A 12,182-nucleotide genomic window follows, 5' to 3' on the forward strand; every position below is an offset into this window, starting at 1 on the left:
GCACATAAGCCGTCATCTCCACCTCCGCCGACGGGGCCTGGTTCCCATAGGGGCTGGGCAGGGCCTTCACCTTCCTCTGCCAGTAGAGCTGTCCCCCTAGGAGAGGGGGCGAGGAAAGGGCAGCCCCACGGCTGCAGTTACAACACAGTGGGTCACCTGTTTGCTTTCCAAAGGGGCCCCAGGGGTTTCCCAGGCTAGAGGGACTCCTGCTCCCCACTGAATGCAGCCACCTGTGGGGAAGGACACAGCAGGTGATTCACAGCGCACAGGAGGGCTACACAAGTGGGTCATCAGCAGGGACTGAACTCTGGATCTCTGACTTGAAACCCCTGAGCCTCTGCTGTCTGAGCTAGAAGCCGAGCCCAGGTGGGTCACTGGCTGCAGGCAACCCCTAAGCTTCTGGGGTGCAGCCGCTTGGGGACATTGCTGGTGCTAGCTGAATGGGGCGCTAACCAGGAATATTCCCCCTGCCCCCAACGAGCCCATTACAAATATTAACTGCATTAGATTCACAAACCAAAAAATATCCCAACTCCCCCACACTGACACCCTGGTAAGCAGGGCACATTACATTCGGTGAATGGGTTTTGGGGGCAATACCAAACTGGAGGCCACATGAGCTGCTTGGGGCCCTGAACCATTGTTTAATCTGCTTGTGCCTAGTGCTGCCACTGCTAGAGGGGGGCAGAGAGGCCCTGAGTGAGTGCAGGGCCCCCCGGGGCTGCGGGAAGGGGAGCATCTGGGTGCATGTATCATTTTTGTATTTAAAGTTGTAAGTATTGGCTCTATACTGTCTGTATTTCAAACTTTTGCTCTGCTTCTGGGTGACACCCGAGACAATTTGGTGTTAGCTCTGCCTAGCTTGCTTCATGGCCCATTAAGGACCATCAGCTATACAATTGACCCATTGAGAGAAGGCAGACACACCTTGTGACTCAGCAAGGGATGCAGGGACATGCTTATGGACAGAACTCTGAGGTTTTTCCATGCCATGTGATGGACAGCTTGTCTTTGGGACAAAGAAAGCAGTGACCACATGGCAAGAGACTATATAAAGCTGCTCAGCTCCTCCATCTTGTCTTCAATCCTGCTTCATATCTCTGGAGGGACTTTGCTACAAACGGAAGCTCTACACAAAGGACTGAGGACCCATCCCAGCTGGGGATGTACTCCAGAGACTTGATTTGAACCTGCAGTTTATTCTATCACTGCTACAAGCCTGAACCAAGAACTTGGCCATTACTGTATGCAGGGGCGGCTCTATGTTTTTTGCCGCCCCAAGCACGGCAGTCAGGCAGCCTTCGGCAGCATGCCTGTGGGCGGTCTGCGGATTCGGTGGCATTTCTGCAGGTGATCTGCTGGTCCTGCGGCTTCGGCGTGCCTGCCGCCGAATTGCTGCTGAAACCGCGGGACCAGCGGACTCCCGCAGGCATACCACCAAAGGTGGCCTGACTGCCACTCTCACAGCGACCTGCAGGCCCCCCCCCGCGGCTTGTCGCCCCAGGCACACGCTTACTGCACTGGTGTCTGGAGCCGCCCCTGACTATATGTAATTGATTCCATTTAACCAATTCTAGCTCTCATCTGTATCTTTTCCCTTCTATGAATAAACCTTTAGATTTTAGATTCTAAAGGATTGGCAACAGCATGATTTGTGGGGAAGACCTGATTTGTATATTGACCTGGGTCTGGGGCTTGGTCCTTTGGGATCAAGAGAACCTCTTTTCTTTTACTGGGGTATTGGTTTTCATAACCATTTGTGCCCATAACGAGTGGCACTGGTAGTGATACTGGAAAACTGGAGTGTCTGAGGAAATTGCTTGTGTAACTTATAGTAGCCAGTGGGGTGAGACCGAAGGCCTCTCTGTTTGGCTGGTTTGGTTTGCCTTGGTGTGCATAGAAACCCCAGCCTTGGGCTGTAACTGCCCTGATTTAAGCAATTTGTCCTAAATTAATACTCTCAGTTGGGTCCCACCAGAACCAGCATCGTTACAAAACCCAAGGGCATCTGTGCAGGGAAAGGCTAGGGGAACTGGAGCTGGGGGACGGGCAGTCTCCCATGGGTCCCTGGGGGGCACATGCTGCAGACAAAGGAGCACCCAGAGACCTCCTTCCGTGTACAGCCCCGTCTCCCAGAGACGGCAGGACCTAGCCAGCCACCAGCCCAGTGCAGCCTGTTCCCCTCCCAGTATTAGATAGGCCAACAGAGAAGTCTCGGGCAGGCACTCCCCAGCTGGGATGTCCCCAACACAGGATGGGGGCTGGGGTCCTGCGGCATCTCCTCAGGGCTCGGTTACGGCCCGTTCCCCTTGGGAGCTGCCTACGCAAGGCCCTGCCCCATGGGCTCTGAGCCCACTGGACCCCGTCACGCTCCTGGCTCCGGGTGCTTTAGAGGGCTCGGTTGGGACATGGGGCTTTGCCCCTCTAGGTTCCCAGCTCCGATCCCCCCAGCCTGGCAGTGACCCAGCCTCGTCCCCCTTCGCTCCGTGCGCTGGGCCCTGGGAAATGGCGGGACGATCTCACTCCAGCTCCGAGGGGAGAAGTGTCCCCATGACAGAGCCCAGCGCGTCGGCCCCTTGCTGGCAGCCTCAGCAGAGACCACGGACTGACTGGGCCACAGAGACCCAGCTCCCCTGCCAGGCTGAGGCCCCAGGGCAAAGGGGCACCTGGGTGGGCAGGGCCGTGGGGGGCAGCTGGCCCTGCCCTGTGTCTAGAGGCCGGCAGCGAGGGGAGCACTAGAGCAAGGTGCTGCCGGTACCGGCGCTGACGCTGTGCTGGGCCAGGCTCTGCAGAAGGGCGTCCCGCAGTTCAGTGCTCTCCGCCAGCCCGAAGGCGTAGGCCAGCAACGCCTGCATGTAGAGGTCACTGGTGCTCGACTTCCGGAGGCACTGGAGGGCCCTGGTCATCATGGGGTCCTGGGACAGGGGAGACACCGAACAGACTCCCCATCAGGCTGAACTGGCCAGAGGAGACCCGCCCTGCGCCTGGGGCCTGAGCACATCCCCTGGTAACCACCCCATGGGGCCTTAACAATGCTCCAGCAGGCAGGCAGCTGCCACCTCCCCCGACCCATCCACCCTCCCCACCGCCACCCGTGCCCCGGGCCCATCTATAAACAGCCTGCCCAAGCCACGGACAGATCCCCCCCCCAGCCAGACCCAAAAATTGGCCGAGCCGCTGAATCTTTCTGAATCCCTGACCCACTGTCCCCATCCCTATCTCTCCCTGACCCACCTCCCAGTACCAACCCCTCTCCCCACTGCCCCCAACAGCACCCCAAATCCCTCCCTGGTACCAACCCCCCACAGCTCCCCCGTCTCACCCCAAATCCCTCCCTGGTACCAACCCCCCCAGGACTCCCCTGTCTCACCCCAAACCCTTCCCTTGCACTAACTCCCCCCTCACTGTCACCAACAATTTCCAATTCCCCCCCGACTTCCAGCCCCTCCCCTGGGACAGCTGGGCTTGGCCTCACCGTGAGCGGCTGCCCCAGCTCCAGCAGCGCTGCCGTGATATAAGCCGAGAGAGAGAGCTCGTCCACCACGCCGCCCTGAGGGGGATGGAGACACCAGGAGCCAGCTGAGACCGAGCTGCGGGGCACGTTGCCAGGAGCAAGTGAGCCGCTGCCCAGGACAAGCCCATTGGGACAGAGAAGAACCGGCTCCAGCGCTCCAGGTGGCTGGGTTTGGGTCCTGCCTCCTGCTGGATCTGGGTCCCAAGCAGCTGCCCGCAGTTGTAGCAGCCAGGGAGTCCACATGGTGGCAGTGAGTTCCACACGCTAGTTCAGGAGCTGCATAGCCTGGCTGCACTGGACTCCCAGCATAAAACCCTACCTGAGCCCCACTGGAACCAGAGGCTGGGAAGTTGGTTTGAACTGACATTTGCCAGATTTCCTGTGAAGACCAGGGGCCATTTCTGCAGAGGCTGAGGGATTCGCCCCTCGCTGGGTGAGGTCCTGCTCATTAAATAGTCCCCCCAGGGCGGGAATCCAGACTTTGCCTAAAATTTGTCTCCTTCTAGCTCCCAAATGGGTGGGTACAGCCCCGGCCCCCCCCCCGTAGAGTCCCGGCGCCCTGTAAACTCTGGGGCAGTGGCAGGAATTGGGCTGTGACTCAAGCTAGGTTGGAATTTCCTACTGAAATGATTTCTCGACAGACGATGCAGTTTCCACAAAACCAAAACTTTGCGGGAAAACGTTACATTTGCTGAAACGTTTCGATTTCCGTTGGGAAAATGGAAACGCAACACTCTGCTGTGGGTCGGCGGGGCCCAAATCGCAGCCTCTTGGGTTGGCAACCTGAACCGAAACCTTCCACTGCAAACAGGTTCAACATTCAGCTGCACTGGCCTCGTTCCCCCGCTCCCCCATGGACTTGGGCTCCTTCGGACTACATCTCCCATGATGCACCGAAACGGCCTTTCTGACTGAGCCGCATGGGGAGTTGTGGGAGTCACATGACTTCAGGGCTGGGCTGGGCCCTACCCCTCAGGCTCTCCGTGCCAGGCAATGGGTGTGGGGTCTGCTCAGTGCCCGCGGGGAGACCGGGCTGTGCAGGAGCCAGGGGGGCTGGGCCAGGGCTGCTCCCTCGTTTGGTGCAATAACCCACTGACCCGGACGTTTCAGCCATTCAGCCATTGCTAAAAACCCAGGGAAATCCCCCAAACTGAAACAGGTTACGACAACCAGCTGCCATGAGGGGCCCCCACCCCCTTCCCCAGCTTATCCCCTCCTCCCCCATCCCATCAGCCCATCCCCCCAGCCTCCCACCTGCAGGGCGTTGTTCAACAGATACCCCACACTGCGGAAGCAGCCGGTCTCCTGCTGGTGACGTTGCAGCCACCCTAGGGCGTCCTCTAGGTGCTTCTCATCAATGGAGATATAGGGCCTGGCCTGGCCGAAGGACTTGAGAACGAAGGCCGTCAGCCTGGGCGGGGAGAGACCCTGTGAGAGGGACAATCTGCAGGAGATGCTGCGGGCCAGGAGGGAGGTGCATGGAGGACAGGGCTGGGGGTCAGCATTGTGGGGGTAAACAGAGCTGTCAGGGGAGCCCAGGATGGGAATGGGGGGGATTTGGAGTGAGTATGTGGGGCAGAGCTGTGTGGGGAGCAGGACTGTAATAGCAGTGGGGCTGGGGATCAGGCTGCAGCCCGGCAGGCTCTGCCCACCCAGAGTCCTGACTCGCCCGTGCCGTGCGGCCCCTCACCAGGTGTTGCCCGTGACATCGCTCTTCCCAGAGGCGCTGTAAGAGCCGTCGTTGTGTTTATAGAGCAGCTCGCGCTGGTAGCCTGCGGGGATGGTAGAGAGACAGCGAGTCCTGGATCCGTTCAACCCCAGGGGCTAGAATCCACCCCCAGCCTGCACCCCGTGGGGCCTGCTAGCCCTTCCCTCCCCCACAACGCTGAGACTCAGAGATTCCAGGGGTTGGTTTGTATAGGGGAACAGAGTTAAGGCTGAAGAGGGTTGTCAGGGTTTCCCCCTCACCACTCTGAACTCTGGGGTACAGATGTGGGGACCCGCATTAAAGATCCCCTAAGCTTATATTCTACCAGCTTATGTTAAAAACTTCCCCAAGGCACAAATTCTTTTCCTTGTCCTTGGACGGTATTGCTGCCACCACCAAGTGATTTACACAAAAATTCAGGAAAGTGTCACTTCTAGTCCCTATCCCCCACAAAATATCCCCCAAAGCCCCTTCACCCCCTTTCCTGGGGAGGCTTGAGAATAATATAGGAACCAATTGGTTAGCAATGTGAGCACAGACCAAACCCTTTGTCTTTAGGACACTGAGAATCAATCAGGTTCTTAAAGGAAGAACTTTATTTATAAAGAAAAAGTAAAAGAATCACACCTGCAAAATCAGGATGGAAGGTAACTTTACAGGGTAAATAAAAAGATTTAAAAAAGGGAATTCCCCTCTGGCTCAGCTTCACAGTTACAAAACAGGAATGAAACTACCTCTTTACTATAGGTAAATTTCACAAGCCAAAACAAAAGATAACTGAACGCATTTCCTTGCCTTACTTACAATTTTAGTAATTTTAGATGCAACATTTCAGGTATGTTTTCAGGAGATGTTGTACCTGTCTGGTCTCTCTCTCCATCCGGAGAGGGAACAAAACAAAGAGAGCCACAAACAAAACCTCCCCTCCCCCAGATTTGAAAGTATCTTCTTTCCTCACTGGTCCTTCTGGTCAGGTACCAACTAGGTTATTTAAGCTTCTTAAACCCTTACAGGTAAAGCGATTCAGTACAGCTGCCCAGGAGGGATTTTATGCTACCTTTACCTTTATGTTCATGACAAGGGCCCTGATCCCCCAAACCCATTAGTGCCCCGACCTGGGGCTGGATCCCAACCGGCGCCTCCTAAAGGGGAAAGGGCTCTCTCCCATTCCCTGAACCCTGAGTCAAACAGTCCTTATGTCCCGGGCCTCGGGACTGTGCCCCAGAGAAGAAAGGCCAAGAATCTAATTCCCTGACCCCCAGAGTCAGCCAGAGCCCTGATCTGGGTCTGGATTGGAGCCCGGGCCCCAGAGGTGGCATGGACAGGGCCCTCACATAGCCCCGCCATGCCCTGGGGGTGCAGGGGCGGGTGGACACTCACCGCTCTGGAGGAATCCCTGGGCCTTGTCTCTGATCTCCGGGCTCAGCTGCTCGCTCTTCTCCAGATACTGCTGGGTGTAGATGTTGTGAGCGAACCAGACCATGTTCTCCTCTCCAGAGCCATAGGGCATGGCCAGCAGGCGTTCTATGTTCTGAAGAGACGTGCCCATTATGTCTCCTGGCACCAAGGGAGTCAGTGAAGCGGAGAATCACCAGGCTGCACAACAGCTGCCCCGTCCATAACACCACGTCCCTGGAGCCCTGGCACATGGGGGCCCAGAGCCCCCAGTTCGATTCAGGCCACATGGGGTTATGCGGATAGAATCACAGACTCATAGACTATCAGGGTTGGAAGAGACCTCAGGAAGTCATCTAGTCCAACCCCCAGCTCAAAGCAGGACCAATCCCCAACTAAATCTTTCCAGCCAGGGCTTTGTCAAGCTGGGCCTTAAGAACCTCTAAGGATGGAGATTCCACCACCTCCCTAGGTAACCCATTCCAGTGCTTCACCACCCTCCTAGTGAAATAGTGTTTCCTAATATCCAACCTAAACCTCCCCAACTGCAACTTGAGACCATTGCTCCTTGTTCCGTCATCTGCCACCAGGGAGAATAGCTGAGCTCCATCCTCTTTGGAACCCCCCTTCAGGTAGTTGAAGTCTGCTATTAAATCCTCCCTCACTCTTCTCTTCTGCAGACTAAACAAGCACAGTTCCCTCAGCCTCTCCTCATAAGTCATGTGCCCCAGCTCCCTGATCATTTTTGTTGCCCTCTGCTGGACTTTCCAATTTATCCACATCCTTTCTGTAGTGGGGGGCCCAAAACTGGACGTAATACTCCAGATGTGTCTTCACCAGTGCTGAATAGAAGGGAATAATCACTTCCCTCGATCTGCTGGCAATGCTCCTACTAATGCAGCCCAATGTGCCATTAGCCTTCTTGGCAACAAGGGCACACTGCGGACTCATATCCAGCTTCTAAACCACTGTAATCCCCAGGTCCTTTTCTGCAGAACTGCTGCTTAGCCAGTCGGTCCCCAGCCTGTAGCTGTGCATGAGATTCTTCCATCCTAAATGCAGGACTCTGCACTTGTCCTTGTTGAACCTCATCAGATTTCTTTTGGCCCAATCCTCTAATTTGTCTAGGTCACTCTGGACCCTATCCCTACCCTCCAGCGTATCTACCTCTCCCCCAAGCTTAGTGTTATCTGTGAACTTGCTAAGGGTGTAATCCATCCCATCATCCAGATCATTAATAAAGATGTTGAACAAAACTGGCCCCAGGACCAATCCCTGGGGCATGCCGCTTGATACTGGCTGCCAACTAGACATCGAGCCGTTGATCACTACCCGTTGAGCCTGACAATCTAGCCAGCTTTCTATCCACCTTATAATCCATTCATCCAATATGTGGTGATGAATAGCCAAGACGCTAATACCCTGGCACAGCTTCATGGCATCACCACGTGAGTCCTAGTGAGGTAAATAGAAAGGAGCGTAAACACTGCCAAATTAAGTGTAAAAATGTAATAAGAAAAGCCAAAAAGGAGTTTGAAGAACAGCTAGACAAAAACTCAAAAGGTAATAACAAAATGTTTTTTTGTTTACATCAGAATCAGGAAGCCTGCTAAACAACCAGTGGGGCCCCTAGACGATCAAGATACAAAAGGAGCACTTAAAGATGATAAAGTCATTGCAGAGAAAAAGACGGTTACTCACCGTTGTAACTGTTGTTCTTCGAGATGTGTTGCTCATATCCATTCCATTAGGTGTGTGCGCGCCGCGTGCACGATCGTCGGAAGATTTTTACCCTAGCAACACCGGCGGGTCGGCTGTGGAGCCCCCTAGAGTGGCGCCTTCATGGCGCTGAATATATACCCCAGCCGACCCGGCGCCCCCTCAGTTCCTTCTTGCCGGCTACTCCGACAGTGGGGACGGGGGGCGGGTTTGGAATGGATATGTGCAACACATCTCGAAGAACAACAGTTACAACGGTGAGTAACCGTCTTTTCTTCTTCGAGTGCTTGCTCATATCCATTCCATTAGGTGACTCCCAAGCCCAACTTAGGTGGTGGGGTCGGAGTGAGACATTGCTGTGTGCAAAACCGCTGATCCGAAAGCAGCATCGTCCCTGGACTGCTGCACTAGTGCATAGTGAGCTGTAAACGTGTGGACTGATGACCAAACCGCCGCTCTACAAATGTCCTGTATCGGAACATGTGCCAGGAAAGCAGTCGAGGAGGCTTGGGCCCTCGTGGAGTGAGCGGTGAGGTGGGGTGCTGAGACATCTGCCAGGTCATAGCAAGTCCGGATGCAAGACGTAATCCAGGAGGATAGGCGTTGTGAGGAGACCGGTAAGCCTTTCATTCGGTCGGCCACTGCAACGAAGAGTTGCGTCGTCTTTCTAAAGTGCTTTGTGCGGTCAATATAGAAGGCCAGGGCCCTTCGTACGTCCAGGGAATGCAAACGTTGATCCTGGCGAGTGGCATGTGGTTTGGGATAAAAGACCGGGAGAAAAATGTCCTGGTTGATATGAAATGGAGAAACCACCTTAGGGAGAAAGGCAGGATGTGGACGAAGCTGCACTTTATCCTTATGGAAAACTGTATAAGGGGGCTCGGATGTAAGCGCCCTGAGTTCAGAAACGCGCCTTGCTGAGGTGATGGCTACGAGGAAGGCTGTCTTCCAGGATAGGTACAAAAGTGAACAGGTGGCTAGTGGCTCGAATGGAGGACCTGTGAGTTTGGAGAGAACCAGATTGAGGTCCCACGTCGGAACGGGTTGACGCTGTTGTGGGTACGTCCGGTCTAAGCCCTTGAGGAATCTAACGACCATCGGGTTAGAGAATACCGAGGACGTGAGTTCCCCTGGGTGAAAGGCTGATATAGCGGCCAGGTGAACTCTAATTGAAGATATCGCCAACCCTTGCTGTTTTAGGGAGAGGAGATATTCCAATATGAGAGGAATAGGTGCCTGTAACGGGGACGTGGCTCGTTATTCGCACCAACAGGAGAACCGCTTCCACTTGGCCAGGTACGTGGTCCGTGTTGAGGGCTTCCTACTGCTCAGCAGAATCTGTTGTACAGAGTGCGAGCATTGCTGCTCTGCCTGGGTGAACCATGGAGCAGCCACGCCGTGAGGTGGAGTGATTGCAGGTCGGGGAGACGCAGCCGGCCGTGGTCCTGCGAGATGAGATCCGGACACAACGGAAGCGGGATTGGTGTCTGAACCGAGAGTTCCAACAGAGTGGTGTACCAATGTTGTCTCGGCCACGCTGGAGCGATCAGAATTACCTGTGCCTGGTCTCTGCGCAATTTGAGCAGTACCTTGTGGACCAGAGGAAACGGAGGGAAGGCATAAAACAGGTGGTCTTTCCAGGGAAGGAGAAACGCATCCGAGAGGGAGCCCGGAGCTCGACCTTGTAGGGAGCAGAACACGTGGCACTTCCTGTTGTCTCGAGATGCAAACAGGTCTATCTGGGGAAACCCCCACCTCCGGAAGATGGAATGTATGATGTCCGGACGGATAGACCACTCGTGCGTCTGGAAGGACCTGCTGAGTCGGTCCGCTAGAGTGTTCTGGACTCCAGGGAGGAACGATGCCGTGAGATGGATTGAGTGGGCGATGCAGAAGTCCCACAGGCGAGTGGCCTCTTGGCATAGAATTGACGAACGTGCTCCTCCTTGCTTGTTGATGTAAAACATGGCCGTGGTGTTGTCGATGAGAACTAACACACAGCGGCCACGTAGGAGATTGAGAAATGCCTGGCACGCCAGGCGCACCGCCATCAGTTCCCGAACATTGATGTGTAGGGCTAACTGGGGTGCAGTCCACAGGCCCTGGGTATGATGTTCGTTGAGATGGGCACCCCAACCCAGGGATGACGCGTCTGTAACCAGGTGCAGAGAGGGTTGTGGTGCGTGAAATGGCATCCCCTCGCAGACTACATTGTGATCTAGCCACCAGGTGAGGGAGGCCAGGACCGAGTTCGGGACCGTGACCACCATGTTCAGGCTGTCCCGATGTGGACGGTATATTGATGACACCCAGGTTTGAAGCGGGCGAAGCCGAAGTCTGGCATGCCTGGTTACGTACGTGCAGGAAGCCATATGACCCAGCAGGGTAAGGCACGACCTCACCGTGGTAGTTGGGAAGGCCTTGAGCCCTTGAATGAGGTTCGTGATGGTGCCAAAGCGGTTGTCTGGCAGGATGGCTTGTGCACGTCTGGAGTCTAGAACTGCGCCGATGAATTCTATTCTCTGGGTAGGCTCTAGAGTGGATTTGTCCTTGTTGAGTAGGATGCCCAACTCGTTGAATGTGTGCACTATTCTGTGGACGTGAGCTTGAACTTGCTCCTTGGTGCGACCGCGCACCAGCCAGTCGTCTAGGTACGGGAACACCTGTACCCCTTGCCGACGAAGGTACGCTGCCACGACAGCCATACATTTCGTGAACACTCTTGGGGCCGAGGATAGGCCGAAGGGAAGGACTGCAAATTGGTAGTGCACCGTGTTTACCACGAATCGCAGGAAGCGTCTGTGAGGCGGGTAAATTGCAATGTGAAAGTATGCGTCTTTCATGTCGAGGGCGGCGAACCAGTCTCCAGGATCGAGGGAAGGGATAATGGCCCCCAAAGAGACCATGCGGAACTTCAACTTTACTACGAATTTGTTGAGTCCGCGCAAGTCCAAGATGGGTCGCAGACCTCCTTTGGACTTGGGGATCAGGAAGTAACGGGAATAAAATCCCCTGCCCCTTAACTCTATCGGAACCTCCTCTATGGCCCCCATGGCCAGGAGTGTAGAAACCTCCTGAATAAGAAGTTGCTCGTGAGAAGGGTCCCTGAAGAGGGACGGGGAAGGGGGGGAGGAGGGGGGGATAGCAGAAAACTGGATAGCGTATCCCCTCTCCACCGTGCGGAGGACCCAACGGTCCGAAGTTATAAGGGACCAAGCACGGTGGAAGTGGGAGAGGCGATCCCGAAAGGAGGGGGCTGGATCCTGGGGGATGACTGGGGCGCCGTCCTCGACCGCACCTTCAAAAGTTCTGCCTGGGGCCTGAAGGTGGTCTAGGTGGCCCCTGGTTCTGGCCGGGTTGAGGGCCGGTCCACCTTCTTCTACCACCTCGCCCTCGCCTCCGGGCCGAGTCCTGTCTCTGACGAGGCGGGGGGGGGTAGAAGCGCTGAGGCTGCGGCCTAAATGGCCTGCGCTGAGGGCCCACAACATGCATCCCCAGGGAGCGCATGATTGTTCTCGAGTCCTTGAGGCTCTGCAGGCGAGAGTCCGTCTTATCTGAGAACAATCCATGACCCTCAAAGGGCAGATCTTGTAGGGTTTGCTGCAGCTCCGGAGGCAAACCTGAAACCTGAAGCCAGGAGATCCTGCGCATAGCGATACCCGAAGCCAGGGTCCTCGCAGCTGAGTCTGCAATGTCCAAGGAGGCCTGCAAGGAGGTCCGAGCCACCTTCTTGCCCTCCTCTACCATGGCTCCAAACTCTTCCCTGGACTCTTGGGGAATCAACTCCTTAAACTTCCCCATAGAGTTCCAGGAGTTGAAATTGTAGCGGCTCAGTAGCGCCTGTTG

At 55.5% G+C, this 12,182-nt stretch overlaps 3 protein-coding genes across 7 annotated transcripts in view; 1 reads left to right on the top strand and 2 right to left on the bottom strand.

Moving 5' to 3' along the window:
- LOC117869139 (alpha-2-macroglobulin-like protein 1) overlaps positions 1-12,182 on the bottom strand; it is a 777,004-nt gene that overhangs the window by 645,341 nt on the left and 119,481 nt on the right. The gene's annotated exons all lie outside the window — the stretch shown is intronic.
- LOC117869140 (alpha-2-macroglobulin-like protein 1) overlaps positions 1-12,182 on the top strand; it is a 582,774-nt gene that overhangs the window by 487,248 nt on the left and 83,344 nt on the right. The window lies entirely within an intron of this gene.
- The window catches only part of LOC117869144 (alpha-2-macroglobulin-like protein 1), a 76,101-nt gene that overhangs the window by 44,913 nt on the left and 19,006 nt on the right, over positions 1-12,182 (bottom strand). For both annotated transcript variants that reach the window (XM_034755686.1, XM_034755685.1), the window contains exons 7-11: positions 6,603-6,779; positions 5,205-5,286; positions 4,769-4,925; positions 3,476-3,550; positions 2,759-2,915 (exon numbers count right to left, since the gene is read on the bottom strand). In XM_034755686.1, coding sequence (XP_034611577.1) covers positions 2,759-2,915; positions 3,476-3,550; positions 4,769-4,925; positions 5,205-5,286; positions 6,603-6,779 — 648 coding nt within the window. The remainder of the gene's footprint in view (positions 1-2,758; positions 2,916-3,475; positions 3,551-4,768; positions 4,926-5,204; positions 5,287-6,602; positions 6,780-12,182) is intronic.

The sequence above is a fragment of the Trachemys scripta genome, chromosome 23, assembly GCF_013100865.1.
Source record: "Trachemys scripta elegans isolate TJP31775 chromosome 23, CAS_Tse_1.0, whole genome shotgun sequence".
NCBI classification, from domain to species: domain Eukaryota; kingdom Metazoa; phylum Chordata; order Testudines; family Emydidae; genus Trachemys; species Trachemys scripta.